General features: G+C 41.7%; 1 protein-coding gene across 1 annotated transcript in view; it reads right to left on the bottom strand.

Moving 5' to 3' along the window:
• The window catches only part of piwil1 (piwi-like RNA-mediated gene silencing 1), a 76092-nt gene that overhangs the window by 21046 nt on the left and 31107 nt on the right, over positions 1 to 23939 (bottom strand). Inside the window, exons 9-16 of the mRNA XM_068054583.1 lie at positions 16758 to 16869; positions 16474 to 16597; positions 14740 to 14857; positions 12562 to 12676; positions 11165 to 11352; positions 5733 to 5805; positions 4048 to 4248; positions 458 to 561 (exon numbers count right to left, since the gene is read on the bottom strand). Of these exons, the coding sequence (XP_067910684.1) occupies positions 458 to 561; positions 4048 to 4248; positions 5733 to 5805; positions 11165 to 11352; positions 12562 to 12676; positions 14740 to 14857; positions 16474 to 16597; positions 16758 to 16869 (1035 nt within the window). The remainder of the gene's footprint in view (positions 1 to 457; positions 562 to 4047; positions 4249 to 5732; positions 5806 to 11164; positions 11353 to 12561; positions 12677 to 14739; positions 14858 to 16473; positions 16598 to 16757; positions 16870 to 23939) is intronic.

The raw sequence follows: 23939 nt of genomic DNA, 5'->3' as shown, positions 1-23939 counted from the left end.
TATCTGAGCACAAGATCACTCTTTCACTGAAAGCATCAGGGTAGATGAAGGTACACTATGAGAATGCACTGCACATTTAATACAACCATTTGGAAATAATTGCACTAAGTTCCCAGTCACTAACTACAGATTCTTTTAAAAATTTGGAATAAGTGAGTCGGGGTGGGGGTGAAAGAGTGGAAAAACAAGTGTGAAAGAACATTTTTGTTACTTTATCCTTGGGATTCGAATTGTGTTGATGAATACCTTCCATTTCCCTCACTGTTCACAACCACTGAATAACTTTCTTTTCAAAAGCAGTATTTTCCAAGTTTCAGAAAATGTGGAAACTTAATCGGATTTCAACCTAAGTATTTAGGGAAAAAACAAACTTTTATATGGAGGAGGGAAATGTTTGACATATTGATCTATCCTAATTAGTTACAGTTCCCAAGGATACCTTCTAATTGGAGCTTACCTGGTTATTGATTGATTGAGACTGGCTACAAATCCTGCAATAGACTTCCTCCCAGCAGCATTATCATGGTAACAGTCTATGCCAACCACCATAAGCTGTTTGAGCTGTAAAACAATCACATGTTAAAGTCATCCATGCTTTAGGATGCAATAAAGTCAAAATTAGCTACTCGCGCAGGATCTTCCCAAATCCTCAAGTGACCTAAACCTCTATACCAAAGGCCCCAGTCTTTAAACTAAGACTATTAATATGGCAACCTGCACTCTTTATACTTCACCAAACTTTCCCACTCTGCAGCCATATCACTTGAAGAGGGCAATGCAGCAGACAAAAACACAAATGCCCTACTTGTAACAAAAACAAGAAATGCTGGATTCACTCAGCAGGTCTGGCAGCATCTGTGGAAAGAGAAGCAGAGTTAACGTTTCGGGTCAGTGACCCTTCTTCGGAACCCAGTTCTGGGTTCCGAAGAAGGGTCACTGACCCGAAACGTTAACTCTGCTTCTCTTTCCACAGATGCTGCCAGACCTGCTGAGTGAATCCAGCATTTCTTGTTTTTGTTTCAGATTTCCAGCATCCGCAGTATTTTGCTTTTATTTTAATGCCCTACTTGTGTTCACTGAGTTTCAACATTCTATGAAACATTGGAGGCATGGAACACCTGGAGACGATGGCATCACTTCCATCATTGGTCATAATACAAGTACTTCAACAACGCAGGTTGAGAATTAGGTCTTGGATGACTAAGCACACAAGCTTTGCCTCTACTCAGGGGTTTTTAAATAAGACAAAATCATAAGATCACATCAGTTGGAATTCAGAGAAAATGTTGGAGACATGAATTTATATATAAAGTATTGCCAAACAGATACTCATACAGGAATCATATTCTAACTTGTGATAGATACCCATAACACCCAATATCTAAGTCCTCCGTTTTCCTGCAATTTTAAAGTTTCTATTTAGCAAAAGTCAAGTTAATTACCTTTTGGCAACACTGGCAAGGCATTAAGATCAACCAGTGCAGGACTGGAGTCACATGTAGGTCATACCCAGGAGACGAGGCAGGAACGTAAGAAATAGGAGCAGGAGTAGGCCATACTGCCCCTCAACCCTGCTCTGCCTTTCAATACGATCTCGGCTGATCCTTGGCCTGAACTGCACTTTCCTGCCCGCTCCCCATATTCCTTGATTCAGAGACCAAAAAAAAATCTCAGCCTTAAATAAATTCAATGAACCCTCTCATCCCAGGAACTAATATAGTGAACCTTTGCTGTACCACCTCCAACATAAGTACATCCTTTCTTAAATACAGAAACCAAAACTGCGCAGTACTCACCAGTGATCAAAAAGCCCAGTACAATTGTTACAAGACTTCCTTATTCTTGTACTCTAATCACCTTGCAATAAAGACTAACATGCTATTTGTCCCAATTGCTTGCTGTACCTACATACTAACTTTGTGTTCCTTGTACAGGGACACCCAAGTCCCTCTTAACATTTGCAAGTTTCACACCTTTTCAAAAATATTCTGCTTTTTTATTCTTACTACCACATAACTCCATCAGTCACCTGTTGCCCACTCACTCGGCCTGTTTATATCACTGCAACCTGTGTCCTCCTCACAGCTTGCATTCCCACCTTGCTTTGCATCAACAAACAGATACATGACTGTTTTTTCATCTAATTCATTAATATAGATTGTAAATAGCTGAGGCCCCCAGTACTGATCCATGCAGCCACTCCACTCGTCACAGCCTGCTAACTTGAAAATGCCCCATCTATCCCTACTTTCTGCCTGTTAACCAATCCTCAATCCATGCAAAGATATTACCCCCAACTCCATAAGCCCTTATCTTGTGTATAAACGTTTTGCATAGCACCTTATCAAATGCCTTTTGGAAATCCAAAAATACATCATCTGCTGGTTCCTCTATATCTACCCTACTGGTTACATCCTCATAAAAACACTAAAATTGGTCAAACACTATTTCCCTCCATAAAACCATGTTGACTTTGATCATACTATGATTTAAGTGCATTGTTAAGACTTCCTTAATAGATTCCAGCATTTTCCCAACAACTGATGTCAGGTTAACCAGCCTGCAATTCCCCATTTCTTTCTCTCTCTTTTTTGAAAGCAGTATATTTTCTAACTTCCAAAACGCTGGGTTAGATCTAGAATCTAGGGAATTTTGGAAAATCTAACTATCTCTGCAGCTATCTCTTTTAGAACCTTAGGACATAGGGCATCAGGTCCTGGGGATTTGTTAGATTTCAGTCCCTTAAGTTTCTCCAATACTTTTTCTCTGCTGATATTAAATTACTTTAAGCACCTCACTCTCATTAGCCTCAGTTACCCTCTATTTCTAGTACTGTGAAGACAGATACAAAATATTTGTTCAATGTCTTTGCCATTTCCTCATTCCCCATAATTATTTCTCCTGGCTCTGCCTCAACTTTTGCTACTCCCCCTTTTTATATATTTGTAAAAACATTTACAATCTGTTTTTATATTCCTGGCTAGTCTACTCTCAATTGATTTTTTTTCCTTCTATCAACTTTTTGGTGGCCCTTTGCTGGTTTCTAAAGCACGCCCAATCCTCAGACTTACTACTATTCTTTGCCCCATTACAAGTCTTCTCTTAATTTAATACTATCCTTTAACTACCCTAATAAGCCAGGAATGGATCTTTCTTGCTGAGTTTTTTTTTAAATGGAAGGTATTTTTGTTGAACATTTCAAATTGCTTCTTTAAATGTTTCCCATTATTTATTTACCACTATACCTTTCAGTCTATTTACCCAGTCTCAGCCAGCTCTCCACTCATGCCTGTGTAATTGACTTTAAGATTCTTGTTTGGGACTGGAGAATGCCGCTTTCAAACTTAATAGGGAATTCAAATGTATTGTGATCACTTTTTCCCAGTGGATCTTTTGCTAGGAAATTACTAATTAACCCTGCCTCATTGCAGAATACTAGATCTAAAATAGCTTTATACCTAGTTGGTTTCACAACGTATTGTTCCAGGAAACTGTCACAAAAGCATTCTACAAACTCATCATCCAAACCTTTGCCAATTTGATTGGTCCCGTCTACTCCCTTTTTTTTTTATACAGGAAATTAAAGTGCCCCACAATTATTCCTTTTCTTGAAGGATTTCATGAACCAGCTGAGTTTTTACAACAAACTGGCAACATTCGTGGTCATTTTTCTGGCAATCAACAAATTCCCACATTTATTGAAAATAATTTCACAATGTCATGTTAGGATTTGAATTCACTACCTCTGGTGCTAGTTCAGTTCCAAAACCACAAAGCCTTCCCTACCCACTGCAACCACTTTGCTCTGCACCATTACGGAGAGCTGATGCATTTGCTGTATTCCTGGTTTGTTGTACATTTGAACCCACAATACAAGAGGGCTGAGACAACATTGTAGCAGTCTTCTCCGATGTGATACAGCAAACTAGTCTTTGGTATTTATAGCTGTATTCCACCTTAGCATACAAGAAGAAACAACTTTTAAAGAAACATTTTATTTTGCAATATAGAAAACATACACATTTTCATTTGAGTGCAAATACTTACTGGTATCTCAACACTCCACAGTTCACCACCCATTTTACAGTTTATTTGTAAAGCAATTTTTGTAGCAATAGCCATCAATGCCTGTGGCTTGCTCAAGGTGCGGGCAACGACACACTGACTTGGAGTAGGGCATTCAACACACAAGTATTTCTTGATTGTATCATATTTGTCTTTGCGGTTAGATGGAAGGACACAAACAACCTGTTGAGGGGAGAAATGTTAATTTGAATGCAGAATAATATTTGTGCACTGTTTTTCTTCATACATGTCTACCAATGCAATAGATACTTATTTAAATAGTTACTCAAAGTACTGCTATCTTGGTTATAGTCCAATCCCCTCACGTTTATGAAATACCAATAATACAATCTTTCTTCATTTGAATGGCTAACCTAGAGATGCTTTATACAGGAAACCATTTGGCCCATTGTACCCATGCTAGCTCTCTGAAAGTTATCCACTTAGAAAAGGACTTTCTCCATCCTTATACTTTTATCTGAATCTTTATCCACTTCTCAATAGGCATTAAGGATACTACTTCCCCAACATTTCTCTTGGGATATTCCAATTTCTAACCTTTGCTTCAAAATTAATTCTCCTAACCAGTCCCTTTATTTATTTATTTTTTAAAATGAGATTTATGCCCCAAATTACTGACAAACAATTGGGAGTTCCTTCCTCGCCCATTTCCTTCACCAAAACCCTTCAAAACCTTGAGCATTTCTATGAGAATTTCTACTAGATCTCCTTCACGAACAGGTTCCATTGCTCTGCGTTCTGATAACTCATGCCTTGGTATAATCTTAGTGAATCTTTTCTGCAACAGCTTCACGTATGTCCTAAAGTACAGTACCCAAAACTGCATATAATATTCTAACTATAGCCAAATCAGTAGCATTACTGTTGGATGTGTACTTGATATTCATTTATAAAATCTAGGATCATTTGGACATAATCTCAGGCTCAGGTGAGGCCTGGCCCCCAGAGACGCGTGGTATGCAGGCCCACCGGCATGTGGTTCCACCTTGGGGCCCACAAACCAGATCTCCAGCAATGGGTAAATAGCCTCGCTGCCTTGTGGGTATCTTGGGAGAGAAGGCAGCTAAGGGAGTAAACCCAGACAGGAAATCCGGAGTGGAGTCCCGCAGACAGTTATCTGTCATTTATCAGGCAGCTTTCCAGCAACTCCCACAGCATAGCTGGTACAAAACGGTCCTGTTTTCTCCTCTCCCTCACCTTTCCTTTGGACAATATTAGCAATGCCAAGAGGGGGCTCCTGATCCTTGGGCAATTTAAAGTCTCCATACCATTTGTCCAGGCCTGCGCCCTGGAAAGGGCACAACATGGGAAGCAACAGTATCAGTTCTAAGCTTTCGTGCCTCCACAGCCACAAAAAACTATATTCAATCCAGAAGTGACATACACCCAGGCGCAGTCCATCATCTCCCGAGGCAGATGGATGCCATCATGGACATAATTCTTCTGTGATTTATTAATTTGTCCCTCCACTTTTATAGATTTCTGATTTTTCACCTTTCCAAAGAAATTACAAGGCTCCAAATGGAGTAAGTTCTGTTCGGCAATTTCAACTTACATATACAATTGCAAATTAAATCAATGATATAAGTAAAGTTAGATATTAAAATTGACCAATTAAAATCTTTTCAGTATACACAGCCCCTTACAATTCTGGTAGACTGAGTAACATTAGACTGCAATGCCTTCAAAAATGCCTCACTGCGATCTTCCACCTCAATCCTGCAACGAAAAACACTCATTTTAGAGTAGCAATAAACAGTTCATTTTGACATGAAGTGACCAGAACAAATTGACAATGTATAGCATTACCCATCAAATACAGCCACAGAAACTAATTAAAATCATGACTGGAACCGACACGTGTCAAAAATTCTTCCTCCAACAATGCCCAAAAAACCCCCAACAGGCAACTTGCCAATTCAAAAGAGATACCCGGACATCAAGTACAGCCTGAAAGCTGCAAAGTACCCTGCAAGATTAAGCTAGCAGTGACTGAAATGCTGGAACTACTCAAAGTCAGGCAGCATCTGCAGAGAGACAAACAGTTAACATTTAAGGTCAATGGCTCGGACACAGCTCCACCCACCCAGGCAAGTGAAAAGTCTTTTTTTTTTAATTCATTCATGGGATGTGGGCATCACTGGCCAGGCCAGCATTTATTGCCCATCCCTAATTGCCCTCCAGAAGGTGGTGGTGAACTACCTACTTGAACCGCTGTAGTCCACGTGAGGTAGGTACACCCACAGTGCTGTTAGGAAGGGAGTTCCAGGATTTTGACCCAGCGACAGTGAAGGAACGGCGATATAGTTCTAAGTCAGGATGGTGAGAGACTTGGAGGGGAACTTGCAGGTGGTGATGTTCCCATGCATCTGCTGCTCTTGTCCTTCAAGGTGGTAGAGGTCACAGGTTTGGACGGTGCTGTGTAAGGAGCCTTGGTGCGTTGCTGCAGTGCATCTTGTAGATGGTACACACTGCTGCCACTGTGCGTCGGTGGTGGAGGGAGTGAATGTTTGTGGATGCGGTGCCAATCAAGCGGGTTGCTTTGTCCTGGATGGTGTCGAGCGTCTTGAGTTGGAGCTGCACCCATCCAGGCAAGTGGAGAGTATTCCATTACACTCCTGCCTTGTGCCTTGTAGATGATGGACAGGTTTTGGGGAGTCAGGAGGTGAGTTACTCACCGCAGGATTCCTAGCCTCTGACCTGCTCTTGTAGCCACGGTATTTATATGGCTACTCCAGTTCAGTTTCTGGTCAATGGTAGCCCCTAGGATGTTGGTAGTGGGGGATTCAGCGATGGTAATGCCATTGAATGTCAAGGGGAGATGGTTAGATTCTCTCTTGTTGGAGATGGTCATTGCCTGGCACTTGTGTGGCACAAATGTTACATGCCACTTGATAAGCCCAAGCCTGGATATTGTCCAGGTCTTTCTGCATTTCTACACGGACTGCTTCAGTATTTGAGTCGTCACGAATGGTGCTGAACATTGTGCAATCATCAGCAAACATCACCACTTCTGACCTTATGATTGAAGGAAGGTCATTGATGAAGCAGCTGAAGATGGTTGGGCCTAGGACACTACCCTGAGGAACTCCTGCAGTGATGTCCTGGAGCTCAGATGATTGACCTCCACCAACCACAGCCATCTTCCTATGCACTAGGTATGACTCTAACCAGAGAGGTTTCCCCTGATTCCCATTGACTCCAGTTTTGCTAGGGCTCCTTGATGCCATACTTGGTCAAATGCTGCCTTGATGTCAAGGGCAGTCACTCTCACCTCACCTCTTGAGTTCATCTCTTTTGTCCAGATTTGAACCAGGGCTGTAATGAGGTCAGCAGCTAAGTGGCCCTGTCGGAACCCAAACTGGGTACCACTGAGCAGGTTATTGCTAAGCAAGTGCTGCTTGATGGCACTGTTGATGACACCTTCCATCACTTTGATGATTGAGAGTAGACTGATGGGGCAGTAATTGGCCGTGTTGGGCTTGTCCTGCCTTTTATGTACAGGACATTCCTGGGCAATTTTCCACATTGCTGGGTAGATGGATCATCAACTCGGCACTTCTGGCTGAAGATTGTTGCAAATGCTTCAGCCTTATCTTTCGCACTGATGTGCTGGGCTCATTGAGGATGGGATATTTGTGGAGCCACCTCCTCCAGTTAGTTGTTTAATTGTCCACCACCATTCACGGCTGAATGTGGCAGGACTGCAGAGCTTAGATCTGATCCGTCGGTTATGGGATTGCTTAGCTCTGTCTATTGCATGCTGCTTACGCAGTTTGGCACGCAAGTAGCCCTGTGTTGAAGCTGCACCAGGTTGACACCTCATTTTGAGCTATGCCTGGTGCTGCTCCTGGCATGCCCTCCTGCACTTTCATTGAACCAGAGTTGGTCGCCTGGCTTGATGGTAATGGTAGAGTGGGGGATATGCCAGGCCATGAGGTTACAGATCGTGGTCGAGTACAATTCTGCAACTGATGACCCACAGCGCCTCATGGGTGCCCAGTTTTGCATTGCTAGATCTGTTCGAAATCTATCCCATTTAGCGCGGTGATAGTGCCACACAACACGATGGACGGTATCCTCAATGTGAAGGCGGGATTTCATCTCCACAAGGACTGTGCGGTGGTCACTCCTACCAATACTATCATGGACAGATGCAGCTGCAGCAGCCAGATTGGTGAGAACAAGGTCAAGTATGTTTTTCCCTCGTGTTGGTTCCCTCACCACCTGCCGCAGTCCCAGTCTAGCAGCTATCCCCTTTAGGACTCGGCCAGCTCGGTCAGTAGTGGTGTTACCGAGCCACTCTTGGTGATGGACATTGAAGTCCCCCACCCACAGTACATTTTGTGCCCTTGCCACCCTCAGCGCTTCCTCCAAGTGGTGTTCAACATGGAGGAGTACTGAATCATCAGCTGAGGGAGGGCGGTAGGTGGTAATCAGTAGGAGGTTACCTTGCGCATGTTTCACCTGATGCCATGAGACTTCATGGGGTCCGGAGTCGTTGTTGAGGACTCCCAGGGCAACTCCCTCCCTACTTGAGACCACCGTCCCATCACCTCTGGTGGGTCTGTCCTGCCGGTGGGAGAGGACATACCCAGGGATAGTGATTGCAGTGTCTGGGACATTGTCTGTAAGGTATGATTCCGTGAGTATGACTATGTCAGGCTGCTGCTTGGCTAGTCTGTGGGACAGCTCTCCCAACTTTGGCACAAGCCTCCAGATGTTAGTAAGGAGGACTTTGCAGGGTCGACAGGGGTGGGTTTGCCGTTGTCATTTCCGGTGCCTAGGTCGATGCCGGGTGGTCTGTCCGGTTTCATTCCTTTTTATTGACTTCATATTCCATCTCATGCCTGCCTGGCAGGTGGGAAGTCAGGTGAGCCATGCACCACAGAAATCCTAGTCTCTAACCTGCTCACATAACCATGGCATTATGTGGCTGTTCTGGTTGAGTTGCTAATCCACAGGATCTTGATGATTGGAAATTGGTGATGGCAATACCATTGAATGTCAAGAGAAGGTGGTTAGACACTCTGGTGGAGATGGTAATTGCCTGGCACTTGTGGCACAAATGTTACTTGCTACTTACCAACCCTAGCCTGAATGTTGTACAAGGTTTGCTGCCTGTGGGATTGGACAGTTATCTGATGTCTGCTCCATTGCCAATTTCAACATGAAATATCAGGCAGAGTATAAAATCATCATCTTCTTTGGCCTCCCTGTCTCGAGAGACAATGGGTAAGCGCATGGAGGAGGTCAGTGGTTTGTAAAGCAATGCCTGGAGTGGCTATAAAGACCAACTCTAGAGCGACAGACTCTTCCACAGGCACTGCAGATAAAATTGGTTGTCGGGGCTGTTATAAAATGGTCCTTCTCTATCTGCCACGTCCTCTCTTTTGTGCGTGTTCTGGGGAGGTTACGCACAACCCTCAATACCATCTGGATATTGTGGTCCCTGTCAGCTTGCTTTTGTGAAAACCATTTGATTGCGTTCCTTCGTTTCATGCCAGCCTTCCACACACTGTCGTCAATCTTTCTTCACTGACGGAGTAGGATATCAATAATGTTAAGGCCAAAGCAGGATTTAGAAGGCAGTCACTGTGCCTTCACTCCATGTTACTCATGATGCAACTCCTCCTGCACTTAAATCAAGTAATGGGCACCACTTCCTATCTGCAGCCACAGCTCCTGCTAATTCTCCCAAGGCCGTCATCTTGTATATTACAGCTCCAGTCTTGTGAATGAAGGGACTGAAAAAGCCATTACATAAAATGAAAGGGGTCATAGTTTTTCCCATTAGAGAAGTCATAAATCATATCCCATCTCTGTGCTTGTAACTTGGAGCTGCCTTAGGCACAAACTGAACTTTGTCAGCATTTAATTTTTCTCAATGTTTTTTCAGTGCTACAGCATATACAGTTCTACAATTTGTATCAAGCATGCCTGAAATTGTATCAAAGAAATCTAAACATCTCAATTTGGTTTGCTGGACGTGGTATTGAGAGACATGAATCTTCCATAGTCTGCCTTAGAGGATGTGTCCGTCATCCTGGGTCTCATCTGATTTATTTCCTAGTCTGGACTGTTGTCATGTTCATTATCCAGACTTCAATGATGCAGTGGAAACAGTTTGTTGACAACCATTATATTTTGCCAGTACAGGTGGCATAGTAGTAATGACACTGGACTAGTAATTCAGAGGCCCAGCTCATGCTCTGGGTTCAAATCCCACCATGGCAGATGGTGAAATTTAAATTCAATTAATAAATCTGGAATTAAAAGCTAGTCTAATGGTGACCATGAAACCTCTTCAATTCTTGTAGAAATCCATCTAGTTCACAAATGTCCTTTAGGGAAGGAAACTGGTCGGCCTCACCTGGTCTGGTCTACATGAGACTCCAGCAATGTGGCTAACTCTTAAACACCCTTTGAAATAGCCTAGCAAGCCATTCAGTTGAAAATGAATTCAGTGTACCTGTACTCCAAGACTGTAGCAGTTCAAGACGGCAGCTCATAACTACCTTCTCAAGGGCAATTAGGGTTGGGCAACTCACATCCCATGACAGAATTTGAAAAAAAAAAGAGGTAAAGGATTTTACTTGTATATTTTCTCTTTAGATTGTAGTGTACTTCTTAAAAAAAAACTTGGCAATTTCGCCACCAAGCTCCCACATTCACAAGGGGAAACTGATTGGGTGGGGGGAATCTGGACAGAGGGGGAAAAAATTACAGCTCGACCTCTTGCATGCCAAGGGTGAAGGAGGTTTAGAACTCTCAAGCAAATGGCTGTTTGTGCTTGGTCAATCGTAAATTTTAATCTGAGATTAACAGATTTTTGTTAACCAAAATGTATTAAGGGATATGAGGCAAAAGCATGGAGTTAGGTCACAGATCAAGCATGATCTCATTAAATGGGGTGCGAGGTGGGGGAAAGAGACTGACTCAAGGTGATAAATGGCCCATTTCTGTTCCTAAAATTGGCAGGAGTATTTGTGGTATTTGATATGAATTATTTAACCAAGACAATTAAGACTAATGGTACAAAAAATGTGAACTATACCTAGTATGGTTGGATACTTACATTAATGGCTTCTCCATCCTAATGCCCATTGCATTTACTACTTTGCCTAGAGTTTGGAAAAGGCTCCTAGCCACATCAGCATTCCTTCGGGTAAAAACCAGTACCCAATTCTCCAGTGGAATAGGATTAATCAGGTAAGCACCTCTGGTTTCTCTGGACCATTCTGCGGCTTGAGGATTATAGTCAAACTGAAAAGCAATGAGACCCATGCATTGAAAATGTAGTCAGAGCATGAACTACAACTAAACAATGGACACAAATTGCTTTTCACAATGCACACCTAATCTACAGGTCTTTAGTTTTATTGCTCCTCCATATTGTATTAAAAAATGGCCAGCATAGGTAAGCAGAGCAACCCTGGGAAATCTGAGAATGCACCTTCACACATGCTAAATTGTGCAATTAATGACAAAACAGTTCACAAAAGTACATCTGTGCAATGTACTCTGATTCTTACATTTGCAGCATTGTAGTTTCTTTGCATGAATAGAAGCCTGTTTTTTTTAAGCATAGAAAGGGTCAAGAGTTTTGTTGTGCACCACTTTCCATCTTCTCTCCAGCCAACAACCACATAGAAATAAACAGATTTATGAAGCTCTAGCCTTAACTAGCACAGCCCACAATACAGTTTGGGAATTGGATGTATACTTGATAGGGAAAAATGCGGATCATAGTGAGGAACAGGTGAGTGGCACTAATTGGATAGCTCTTCAAAGAGCCAGCATGGGTATGATGAGCCAAATGGCCTCCTTCTGTGCTGTAAGTCTGTTTGGTGGCGAATGTAGTAAGGACTACAGAACCAAATATGGTAAATGGAGTTGAGATACAGATCAGCCATGATCTAAATGAATGGCAGAACAATCGCGAGGGGCTGAATGGCCTCTAGTTCCTATGTCCTCAAGTTAAAGTAATGCTAATGTAACTTCAAATTTCTGCAAGCCTGCCACTTTCCCTACAAGACATCCCATCACAAAGACTACCTACCTGCAATTCATAAGTACTTTTATACACTTAATTTCACTATCTTCTGCCTATCGCAGCTTACATTGCACACTGCATTATAACAACCTACTGTGGCATCTAGCCTCAAACAGTGCATTGCTGGCTAGTGACTGGAAACATTTAGTTGCCACTTGACTCCACATTTATCAACCTCCTGAAGGTATCCTCATGGTACACTTAACCATGTGCTTCAAAGTTGAACCAACTCAGTGCTATATGAGGTAGATTCAAGAACCATTTGACTGATGGAATGTAGCGATTCAGTCTTACATTTGGATTTAAATACAGTTTACAGACATTCACAACCAGTTTTACAACATCTTCTAATTGAGAGATTTAAAATGCTTAAATTAGGACAAAAAGAAATGCTATTCCATTCTACACTTTTGCATTACCATTTTTCCACCTTGGTGGATCTTCTCTGAAGGTACAACGCGGCCAGACAGTGAGTGCAATTTGGTATCAAATTGGAGACCCCAATCTGAGAGTTCCTTCTGTACATTATCATCCCTGTTTTAAAAAAATATTACAAGTTAAAAACTCATTACAAGCTAACAATTTCAAGTCTGTAAAATCTATTACTTTTCCGCATTGGCTGCGTCCAAAGCAATTACATTACACTAACTTAGAACAGCAATGTATAAACACAGGGTTCAGGTCTTAAGTGACAGTTTCTGTATATGCTGTCATCAAGCTGCTTGAACAACAGAGCCCAAACTGCCCCATGCATTTAATGGGAAACTAAATAACCATACAAAGGAGAAAGGAGTGGTAGGTTATGCTGATAAAGTTAGCTGAAGGAGGATGGAAAGTGACTTGTGTAGCATTAACATTGATGTGGAACATTTGCGCCTTATGGTCTGTTTGTGCTACACATTCCGAACATACGAATTAGGAGCAGGCATAGACCGTTTGGCCCCTCGAGCCTGCTCCGCCATTTAGTAAGATCATGGCCGATCTGATTGTGGCCTCAACTTTACTTTCCTGTCTGCCCCCTATACCCTTTGACTCCCTTGTCAATCAAGAATCTATCTAATTCAGCCTTAAAAATGTTCAATGACCCTGCCTCCAATGCTCTGTGGGAAAGAGAATTCCACTGACTAACGACGCTCAGAAAAAATTCTCCTCATCTGTGTCTTTAATGAGAGCGCCCTTATTTTTAAACTGTGCCCTGTTAGTCTGTGGAATTCTCTCTCCCAGAGAGAAGTGGAGGCAGGGTCATTGAACATTTTTAAGGCTGAATTAGATAGATTCTTGATTGACAAGGGAGTCAAAGGGTATAGGGGGTAGACAGGAAAGTAAAGTTGAGGCCACAATCCGATTACCCATGATCTTATCAAATGGCGGAGCAGGCTAGAGGAGAAATATCATCTAAGCATCCCTGTCAAGTCCCCTCAAGATCTTATATGTTTCATAAGATCACATCTCATTCTTCGAAACTCAAGGATACAGACCCAACCTTTCCTCATAAGATAACCCCCTTCATCCCAAGATTCAGTCGAGTGAACCTGCTCTGAACTGCTCCAAATGCAATTAAATCCTTTCAGTAAGGATTCCAAAACTGTCCACAATACTCCAGATGTGGTCTCACCAACACCCTGTACTGTAGCAAAACTTCCTTACTTTTATATTCCATTCCCCTTGCAATAAACACTAATATTCCATTTGCTGCCCTAAATCACTTGCTGTACCTGCATACTAACTTTTTGTGATTCATGTACCAGGACACCCAGATCCCTCTGTACAGTAGAGTTTTGCAATGCCTGTCCATTTAAATATACTGCTTTTCCATTCTTCCTGCCAAAGTGGACAAGTTCACATTTTCCCACATTATACCCATCTGCCAATTTTTTGCCCACTCACCTAAATTATCTATATCCCTTTGCAAATTCCTTGTATCCCCTCACAACTTACTCTATCAGTGTCATCAACAAATTTAGCAACAATACATTCAGTCCCTTCATCCAAGTCATTATAAAGATTTCATATAGTCGAGGCCCCAGCACTGATCTTTGTGGTCCTCGACTAGTTACAGCTTGCCAACCCAAAAATGACCCATTTATCCCTACTCTCTGCTTCCTGTTAGCTAACCAATCCTCTATCCATGCTAATACGTTACCCCTACACTGTGAGGTCTTCTATATAATTTTGTGTAAATTGAATAAATTAAACAAGCTAATTTTGTACTCTTTTACAGTTAGTATCCAAGCTTCAGACTTATTCTAAAATCAAGAATTCAAATTATATTACACATTCTTAGTGTAAGCAGTGCAAGCTGGCTCAGATTCCAGTCTCAGTGCTGACTTGGACCAAACTCGAGGCTGAGGAAAATTTGGTCGGCATGCACTAAGCTTTCAAACTAAAGCGAGAGTTCATCTACTAACCTAAATAACGAATACTGAAGCAGAAAAGACAAAATTAAAACAATGAACTGAATTTAAATTTTACTGTAATCTACTGATAGTGTAACTAAGAAAAACTGAAGCAAATCCTAAACTCCATTACAAAATTTGGGTTTTCATACTTCTGAAAATCAATGATTTTTCCAACTTTCATTTTGTTCAAGAACATACTTTTGGATGTAGTCCATGAAACGCCACAACCGCTGTTCTCTCTGTTCTGGTGTCAATCTTGTATGTACAGACAGGTCTCTCATAACATTGAAATCAGAACGTATTTTATCAGTCATACCTATAAATCATTAAAAACAAAATTCTTCAGCTTGGCTAAAGAATAGGACATTGAACAAAAGAAAAAAATGCTAATGATTTTTTTCTATAGAAGATTAAACATTTATAATCAAATTTTTGGAGTTTGCAGAAACACTAGTGCTTTGAAAAAATGAAGACATCGGTCTCCGGTAGAGCTGCAAACTTGGTACCATCATTGTATAACACTATTGTGGACTGAAAATCACGAGCTGCAGAAACATATTCTTCCTTCTATGCTGCAGCATACTCTTATTCTATTTTGCTTTAGCAAGAGCCAGACATTTTGGTGCTTTACCAAATCAAATGCTGCCTTGATTTCAAGGACAGTTATTCTCACCTCTACTGATTTTCAGGTTTTACAACTGCGTTAAGAAATGGAGTGAACTGGTTCTGGCATTGCCTAAACTGAGAGTCGGTGAGATCCTGCCTGATGGCACTATTGATGATTCCTTCCATCACTTGGCTAGGAGGAGGCTGATAGAGCATTAGCTGATCAGGTTAGATTTGTCCTGTTTTTGCAGATGGCACTAAAGACCTGCTACCCCACCCAAACCAGACAATGTGTTGGGTTCAGGTCGGGCCCGGGTGGGGTCGGACACACACAGTAAGTGCTCTGCTGGTAAGGATGAAAATTTTTTTTTTTGTTTTAAACTTACCTGAGCTGGGAGTCCGGGACGTCAAGCAGGGAAACAGAGTCTGCGCACTGAATGAGTGAGGTCACTGTAACATCACGCACACGCTGCAGCTTCCTAGAGGTTACGAGTCAGAAGGTAAGTCAAGGGATAGTCGGGTCAGGGTCAGGCTCGGGTCGGGTGCAGGGCAAAATTGGAGACACACAGGCCGGGTCGGGCTCAGGTCCACTGTGGTTTGGTCGGGTTCGGGTTGGGTTCTTTTTCCCCCAACATGAGCAGGCCTTTAGATGGGACATACCGGAATAATTGTGCACACAGTCAAGTAGATGCAATTTTGATACTGGCATTAGAACAGTTTGACTCATGCAAACACGTTACAGCGTTATCTCAAAGTAACATGTTGCATTCTGCAAGGTCACTGTACATTGAGAGAGCAGCTATCAGTGCAGATCACCTCTTAATGTCTTATGTACAGATCAAAGATTCATTGACCAAACCAGCAGCCATTGGGAGCAGCTTCCTTCAATCCACAGCCATACTGTTACAAATCTATACAATATCTCAGTATTTAACCATCAACATCAGCACATACTAAATTATATATGCACTAAAGCAGAGACAATTTAGAACTTTGAAAAAAATTGTTTTACTACTTTAAGAATTCCTCCCAGTAGCTTGCTTGAATGCAAATTGGGATAAAAACAGAGACAGGAAGGTCGCAGTACAGTACAGTTAGCCAGGAAGGTCGCAGTACAGTACAGTTAGCCAATCTCAAAATTGATGATGCAATGACCACTTGATGGCAGTGAAGCATTTCAATATGCTGCACCATCATGCTATCAGAATGTGACTTTACATGAAGATGCAGTCTATGATTGGAACATACTTTCACACCTACAAGGAACGATGCACAAGACATAACTATTACATGTTTCAAATAAGGCACCTTTTAAATTCCTATTACCTGTAAGATAGCAGAGTTCTGGAATGAGGCAGATCGGTCCTATACTGGTACCGCCAGGTCCTTGTCGTTTGGGCTGACTAATGAGTACTGGCTGGTTCAGATCAGTGATTTCTGTACTATATTGCTGTGGAAAAGTAGTAGGCACAGCTCAAATCTTCCTATCCCACATCTCCACAACACAAAAGCCAGTTTACCAACACACTTTTCAATAAATAATTACACGAGAAATGAAGAGATATTCTAAATTTTTTTCTTACTGATGATCAATGACAACACAGTTGTACCTTCTTGTAGTAATCGATGTAGCTGATTTGAGATCCATCTGCCTTTTTAAAGGTGTTTCGCGGATTCTGAACCCAATCAATGTCATCGATTCGATAAGTCTTGTTGTTATACCTAGAAGTCACCAAGATGAATTAGTTTATGAACAAGTAAATCCTAAAATGCAAGTTATGGGGAAAAAAAAGCCTAATTTAAGCAGAAGGAAGATGCAGCATCAAGCATTCAAAAGTTATAGTACTGCAAGACCCAGATGTAGAGTAAAGCTCCCTCTCACCCACACCAATCCAAGTGCCCTTTGTATTAAAGGCCTACCAAAGGACTTTCCTTTTTCCATATGGAATCCATTTGGAGTCAGATACCCCACCTCTTCCCCATAGCCCTGCAAATCTTTTGTCTTCAGATCTGCCGGGTGCTCCGGTTTCCTCCCACAGCCAAAGACTTGCAGGTTGATAGGTAAATTGGCCATTGTAAATTGACCCTAGTGTAGGTAGGTGGTAGGAGAATGGTGGGGAAGTGGTCGGAAATATGGGATTAATGTAGGATTAGTATAAATGGGTGGTTGTTGGTCGGCACAGACTCGGTGGGCTGAAGGGCCTGTTTCAGTGCTGTATCTATAAATAAATAAATAATAGAAGCTGCCTCCACCACACACTCAGGCAGTGCATTCCCAATCCTAACCATGCACTGCATAAAAGATTTTTCATGTCACTGTTGCTTCTTTTGCCATTCAACTTAAAATCGGTATCATCTGGTTCTTGACCATTATGCCAACAGGAAGGGTTTCTCCATAGCTGGAGGAGGGTGAGCAGCCAGAGGTCGTGGTCCACATTGGTACCAACATAGGTAGGAAGAGGGATGAGGTCCTGAATGAATTTAGGGAATTACGACAGAAATTAAAAGCAGAACCTCAAATGCAGTATTCTCAGGAATACTCCCAGTACCACGTGCTAGTAAGCATAGGAATAGAAGAACTGAACAATTGAACACGTGGCTGGAGAATTGGTGCAGGAGGGAGGACATCAGATTTGAGGCATTGGGTCCTGTTCTGGGGCAGGTGGGACATGTACAAGATGAACGGGTTGCACCTTAGCAGGACTGGGACTAACATCCTCGCAGGGAGATTTACTAGTGCTGTTGGGGAGGGTTTAAGCGAGAATGGCCGGGGGTTGGGTACCTGAGGGGTTCTCAGATTGGAGGAAAGCAAAACTGGTAACAGGAAGTAGAAAAGTAGTAAGCAAAATTAGAAGGCAGATGAAATGAAGGTAAACATCAAATAGGATCAGAATGAGGAATAATGTTAAGACAAAGTTAAGGGAACTCTATCTGAATGTACGCAGCATTTGCAACAAGGTAGATGATTTGAAGGCACAAATAGAGTTATATGGGTATGACTTAATTGCCATTACGGAAGCATGGTTACAGGGTGACCAGGACTGGGAACTGAATTTTCAGGGATACTCGTCACTTATAGGCCAAGGGTAAAACGAGGTGGGGTAGCATTGTTAATAAGGGACGAGATCAGTACATGAGAAAGAGAGGATCTTAGATCGAAGCAGCAAGATGTAGAATCAGTTTTGGTGGAGCAAAGAAACAGCAAGGGGCAGCAAACATTGGTGGGAGTTGTTTATAGGCCATCATACTGTAGTGATGTTGGGCATGGTATAAATCAGGAAATTAGAGCTGCATGTAACATGGACAGCACAGTAATAATGGTCGACTTCAATTTCCATATAGACTGGTTAAAGCTCATTATTACTGAAAACAGAGACAAGCCAAAAAGACATTCTGCCTATCACACAAATGAGTAATGTGGTACGTGAATTTCAACGCCAGTGCGATTCTAGGTATATAGGTCATATGTCCCAGAGACTGGCTGATCTTATCAAACAGCATGCCCCTTCCGCTATTCCCAATGGGCAAGGTACAGACATTAGACGCAATTCCGCAATTGGACAACATTTGCTAAATAATCCTGAGTGTGCTAAGAATTACGCTAACAACCAATTTAAGAGTGTCAGTCAGGCTCGCAGTGTGGCGCATTTGCGTGTACTGGAAGCTACATATTAATACACAGGGCCCTGTTCTTTGCCGACAGCAAGAACACACACATTGCGCCTGTTTCAGCGAAACAAAATAAGCCATTTGCTGGTTCATTCCTCAGGACAATGCCTTGACCCAGAGTCAAGATGCCTGGTCTAAATTTCAAACAAAGCTTGGCAGTTAACTGTCAGTCACCATAAACTGGCACATTCTCCTTGGCAATGCCTCTACCAGAGTCCACTTGCCAATCAGCACTCTTTTTTCAGTACAAATTTGTTGTTGTCCCTTACATTGGTATTCTTGTGAATTGCCCTGCTGAATGAGAGATGAAAAGCTTCTACAAAATGTTTGTTTTCAGAAATACTCTAATTCTGTACTACCAAATGACTATTTAAATCTAATTAGCACTAATGCTGTGGAGGATGCATTCCTGGAGTGTGTACGAGAAGTGTTTCTGGAGCAGTATGTTGAGGAACCAACTAGGGATCAGGCTATTTTAGATTTTATATAATGAAAAAGGGCTAATTACTAACCTTGCTATAAAGCCGCCATTAGGAAATAGTGACCACAATATGATAATGTAAGGTTCTAAGCATGAAAGATATCGTTCATTCTGAAACGAGGGTCTTAAATCTGAACAAAGGAAACTATGAAGGTATGAGGGGCAAGTTGGCTATGGTGAATTGGGACATTACACTAAAAGATTTGACAGCAGACAGGCAATGGCTAGTATTTGAAGTGGTATTACATGGTCTACAACAAATATGCATTCCTCTAAGACAAAAACCTAACAGGAAAGATGAATCAACCATGGCTAACAAAAGAAATTAAAGATTGCATTAGATCAAAGGAAGTGGCTTTTAAGGTCACTAGAAAAAGTGGTAAGCCCAAGGATTGGGAGCAAATTAGAATCCAAAGGATGACCAAGAAACTGATAAAGGGAAAAGAGAAGCTAGCAAGAAACAAAGGCGGACTGTGAAAACTTCTTTAGGTATGTGAAAAGGAAAAGATTAGCAAGGACAAATGTGGGTCCATTATAGGCGGAGCCAGGAGAATTGGGAAATGGCAGAGAGACTGAACAATTACTTTGTGACTGTCTTCACGAAGGAAGATACAGAAAATCTCCCAGAAATACTAGGAAACCAAGAGACTTGTAAAAAATGAGGAACTGAAATAAATTAGTATTAAAGAGGTAGTACTCGAAAAATTAATTGGATTGAAAGTTGATAAATCCTGTGGACTAGATGAGCTACATCCCAGAGTATTGAAGGAGGTGGCTAGAGAGATAGTTGATGCATTGATGGTTACCTTTCAAAATTCTATGGATTCTGGAAGGGTTCCTACAGACTGGAAAGTAGCAAATGTAACCCCACTATTTAAGAAGGGAGTGACAGAGAAAACGGAGAACTACAGACCTGTTAGTCTATTAGTAGGGAAAATGTTATCATATCCTTTATAATAGATTCTAACAGGACACTTGGAAAATGATTGGGCAAAGTCAACATGGATTTATGAAAGGGAAATCTGTTTGACAAATCTGAAGTTTTTTGATTATGTTACTTGGAGCATAGATAAAGGAGAACCAATGGATGTGGTGTATTTGGATTTGCAGAAGCCTTTTGATAAGGTCCCACACAGGAGGTTGGTAAACAAAATTACATCACACGCAATTGGGGGCATTATACTGGTATGGATTGAAAATTGGGTAAGACAGAAAACAGTAGGAATAAACAGGTCACTCTTGGGATGACAGGCTATTAGTGGGGTACTGCAAGGATCAGTGCTGGGGCCACAGCTGTTCACAATCTATACAAATTATTTGGATGTGGAGACCAAATGTAATATTTCCAAATTTGCAGATGACACCAAGCTAGGTGGGAATATAAGTTGTGAAGAGGATGCAAGGAGGTTTCAAGGGGACTTGGACATGCTAAGTGAGGTGAATGGGCAAGAATATGGCAGATGGAATATAATGTGAATAAGTGCAAAGTTATACACTTTGGTTGGAAAAATAGAAAGGCAGAGTATTTCTTAAATGGAGAGGGGTTGGGAAGTTTTGATGCCCAAAGGGACCTGGGTGTCCTTGTTGCTGAGTCACTAAAAGCTAGTATGTAGGTGCAGCAAGCAATTAGGAAGGTAGATGGTATGTTGGTCTTCATTGCAAAGGGATTTGAGTACAGGAATAAAGATGTCTTGCTGCAATTGTATACAGCCTTAGTGAGAGCACATCTGGAGTACTGTGTACAGTTTTGGTCTCATCTAAGGAAGGATATACTTGCCATAGAGAGTGCAATGGAGGTTCATCAGACTAATCCCTGGGATGGCAGGATTGTCTTGAGAGATTGCAGAAATTGAGTCTGAATTCTCTATAGTTTCAAAGAACGAGGTGATCTCATTGAAACTTTAAAAATTCTTAAAAGGGAATGGACAGGGTAGATGTGGGTCGGAAGTTTCCTCTGGCTGGTGAGTCTAGAACCAGGGGACAGTCTCAGAATAAGTAGCAGACCATTTAAGACTGAGATGAGGAGGAATTTCTTTACTCAGAGGGTGGCGAATCTATGGAATTCTCTACCTCAGAGGGCTGTGGAAGTTCAATCATTGAGCATGTTCAAGACAGAAAAAAAATAGATTTCTGGATACTAGTGACATCAAGGGATATGGTGATAGAGGAGGAAAATGGTGTGGAGGTAGATGATCAGCCATGATCTGGCTGAAGGGCAGAACAGGCTCGATGGGCCAAATGCCTAATCGTAATAGATGTTCCTATCTACTCTGTTCAGACCCATGATTTGAGCACCTCTATCAAATCTTCTCTCAAGCTTCTCTTCAAGGGGAACAACCCAAGCTTCTGCAATCTATCCACATAATTGAAGTCCATCATCCCTGGAACCATTATAAAAACATTTCTGCACCCTCTCTAATGCTTTCACACAAGTATATAAGAATTAGGAGCAGGAGTAGGCCATTCGGCCCCTTGAGCCTGCTCTGCCATTCGACAGATCGTGGCTGATCTGATGGTGGCCTCAACTCCATTTTCCTGTCTGTCCCCCATAACCCTTGATGCCCTCGTCAATCAAAAATCTAATTTAGCCTTGAATATATTCAATGATCCAGCCTCCGCTGCTCTCTGGGGAAGAGAATTCCTCAGCCTAAGGACCCTTGGAGAAAAAATTTCTCATCTGTCTAAAATGGGAGACCCATAATTTTTTTAAAACTATGTCCCCTGGTTCTAGACTCCCCCACAAGGGGAAACATACTCTCAACATCCACCCTGGCAAACCCCCTCAGTATTTTGTATGTTTCAATATCACCTCTCATTCTTCTAAACTCCAATGGGTATAGGCCCAACCTTTCCTCATAAGATAATCCCTTCATCCCAGGAATGAGTCAAGAGAACCTTCTCCAAACTGCTTCTAATGTAATTATATCCTCTCAAGTAAGGCAACCAAAACTGTACATGCTACTCCTGATGCGGTCTAACTAAGGCCCTGTACAACTGTAGCAAAACTTCCCTACTTTTATACTCTATTTCCCTTGCAATAAATGACAACATTCCATTTGCCTTCCTAATCACTTGCTGTTCCTGCATACTAACTTTGTGATTCATGTACCAGGACACCCAGATCCCCCTGTACCATAGAGTTCTGCAGTCTCTCTCTACTGAACTAATATACTGCTTTTCTATTCTTCCTGTCAAAGTGGACAAGTTCACATATTCCCACATTTATACTCTACCTGCCAAATTTTTGCCCACTCACAACCCATCTAAATCCCTTTGTAGCCTCTATGTCCTCTTAACAGCTTACATTTCCTCCCTATCTTTATCAGCAAATTTAGCTACCTCACCCACGTCATTGATATAGATTGCAAATAGTGGAGTATTGTCAGAATTGGACAATACTCCAGTTGAGGCTGAACCAGGGTTTGATTAAAGGTTCATCATAACTTCCTTGCTTTTCTACTCTATGCCCTCATTTATAAAGCTCAGGATCCTGTAGACTTTATTAACTGTCTTCTCAAACTGTCCAATTCTGAGCAGGGCACTTTAGAACGGATGTGAAGTTTGACTAATTAGAGTTCTAAGGAAATAAGCATGGTGGATAAAGGAACCTGTAGATGTGTACTTGGATTTCCATAAAGCATTTGATAAAATGCCACATCAAAGGTTACTGCAAAAAATAAGAGCTCATGGTGTGGAGGTAACAATAGCATGGAGAGATGATTGGCTAGCTAACAGAATAGAATAGGGATAAATGAGTCATTTTCGGGTTGGCAAGTTGTCATTAGTGGAGTGCCACAGGGATCGGTGCTGGGCCTCCACTATTTGCAATCTATATCAATGACATGGGTAAAGGGACTGAATGTGTGGTAGCTAAATTTGCTGATGGTCACAGATTTGTAAAGTGACAAAACATTCAAGGACTTGAGAGAAAGGAGGTTGGAGATTGAGATATTTTGGTCTTGGAGGGAGAGAGTGCAGAGCAGATTTACAAGAATACCTGGACTCCAAGGATTAAATTACAAGGAAAGATTACGCTAACTAGGATTGTATTCCCTGAAATTTAGGCGGTTAAGGAGTGAAGTGACTGAATTTTAAGGGGAACAAACAAGGTAGAGAGTGAGCGAGCGAGAGAAAAAAAACTATTTCCATTGGTTGGGTAGTCTAGGATTTGATGGATACACAAAGGTTGTCTGAGGTTTGGAGCTCTCTTCCACAAACGGCAACTGATGCTAGATTAATTATTAATTTTAAATCTGAGATCAATTATATTTTTGTAATCGAAAGGTATTAAGGGGTATGAGGCAAAGTCAAATATGTGGAGTTAGGTCGCAGATCAACCATGATCTCTGAATGGCAGAGCCGGCTCCAGGGACGAAAGCTCTAACACTTGTTCCTATGCTCCACAACGTGGCTTGCTTATTTAATACATGACTGCACTAGGAGCTAATGCTCCAGAACATTTTTGTTAGCACTTGTGGCTATATTAGCATATAGGAAAAAATTCTGTTGGCTATTTTTCAGCAAAATTCTTTAAACTATTACACTTGTTGGTCATGCTGTTCTTTAATATTTATATCCCAAGAACCAAACTTCTGCAGTACAAATGACTTCAAGAGGAAGTTGGATGGCCACCTGAGAGAAA

Source organism: Heterodontus francisci, chromosome 23 (genome assembly GCF_036365525.1).
Source record: "Heterodontus francisci isolate sHetFra1 chromosome 23, sHetFra1.hap1, whole genome shotgun sequence".
Taxonomy (NCBI): Eukaryota; Metazoa; Chordata; class Chondrichthyes; order Heterodontiformes; family Heterodontidae; genus Heterodontus; species Heterodontus francisci.
This window is presented reverse-complemented; position numbering and strand designations above follow the sequence as displayed.